General features: G+C 52.8%; 1 protein-coding gene across 1 annotated transcript; it reads left to right on the top strand.

Moving 5' to 3' along the window:
• Nucleotides 1-165: 165 nt before the first annotated feature.
• Nucleotides 166-837, top strand: LOC108299323 (interferon lambda receptor 1-like; the record flags this gene model as incomplete). The annotated part of the gene is made up of 2 exons (XM_017521601.2): nucleotides 166-425; nucleotides 697-837. Coding segments are annotated over 2 exons (397 nt in total), but the record flags the coding sequence as incomplete, so codon positions are not given.
• Nucleotides 838-1,202: the final 365 nt, after the last annotated feature.

Here is a 1,202-nt window from a genome sequence, read left to right as displayed (position 1 = left end):
ACCCAGGTATGGTGGTGTGAACCTGTAGTCCCTAGCTACTTGGAGAGCTCAGGTGGGAGGATCTCTTGAGCCCAGGAGTTTGAGGCTGCAGTGAGCTGTGATCACACCACTGCACTTTGGCCTGGGTGACAGAGCCAGACCCTATTGCCTAAAAAAAAAAAAAAGAAAGAAAGAAACACTACGGTGTCTGCCAACCCCACTCTCTCCTGGCTGTGAAACCAATCCCCACAGCAGTTCTGCCACTCGCTGCGTCTTTTCCAAACAGACCCTATTTCCAGTCACTCCCCATGGCCAGCCAGTTCAGATCACCCTCCAGCCAGCCGCCAGTGAACGCCACTGCCTAAGTGCCAGAACCATCTACACCTTCAGTGTCCTGAAATACAGCGAGTTCTCTCAGCCCGCCTGCTTCTTGCTGGAGGTCCCAGGTAGGCACTAAATGGTGCGGAAGCGGGAACTTTCCCTCTGGACCTTGGGAGCTTTGTGACACCACGGTTACAAGCACGAGCCTAGAGATAGACTCACCTGGATTAAAACCACACTCATTGTGTGTCTTTGGGCGGCTTTGTTTGCACAGTCTGTAGAAGGGGTTTATTCTTGTGAGGATTAAACAGGGTAATGGACGTGAAGCACTCAGCACGTGTGCGGTTGTAGGCAAGAGCCATTGTCGTTTCTCTCATTATTATTTTCCTTCCTTAGAAACCAACTGGGTTTTCCTGGTGCTGCCATCACTTCTGCTACTGCTGTTAGCAATCGCCACAGGGGGTGTGATCTGGAAGAGCCTCATGGGGAATCCCTGGTTTCAGCAGGCAAAGATGCCACGTGCCCTGGTATAGCAAATTTGGGGGTGTGCAGTAGGTGGGGAGGGGTTAAGAGTAAGGGGCTGGGGCTGGAGCTATGAGTTATTCAGATAGAATATTGAGATGGGGACGGGCGCGGTGGCTCAAGCCTGTAATCCCAGCACTTTGGGAGGCCGAGGCGGGTGGATCACGAGGTCAAGAGTCCTGGTCAACATGGTGAAACCCCGTCTCTACTAAAAATACAAAAAATTAGCTGGGCATGGTGGCGCGTGCCTGTAATCCCAGCTGCTGGGGAGGCTGAGGCAGGAGAATTGCTTGAACCCAGGAGGCGGAGGTTGCGGTGAGCCGAGATCGCGCCATTGCACTCCAGTGTGGGTAACAAGAGCGAAACTCCGTCTCAAAAAA

This window comes from Cebus imitator, unplaced genomic scaffold (genome assembly GCF_001604975.1).
Source record: "Cebus imitator isolate Cc_AM_T3 unplaced genomic scaffold, Cebus_imitator-1.0 Scaffold5591, whole genome shotgun sequence".
Lineage (NCBI taxonomy): Eukaryota > Metazoa > Chordata > Mammalia > Primates > Cebidae > Cebus > Cebus imitator.
The sequence above is the reverse complement of the archived record's forward strand: the minus strand, read 5'-3'. Positions and strand labels throughout refer to the sequence as shown.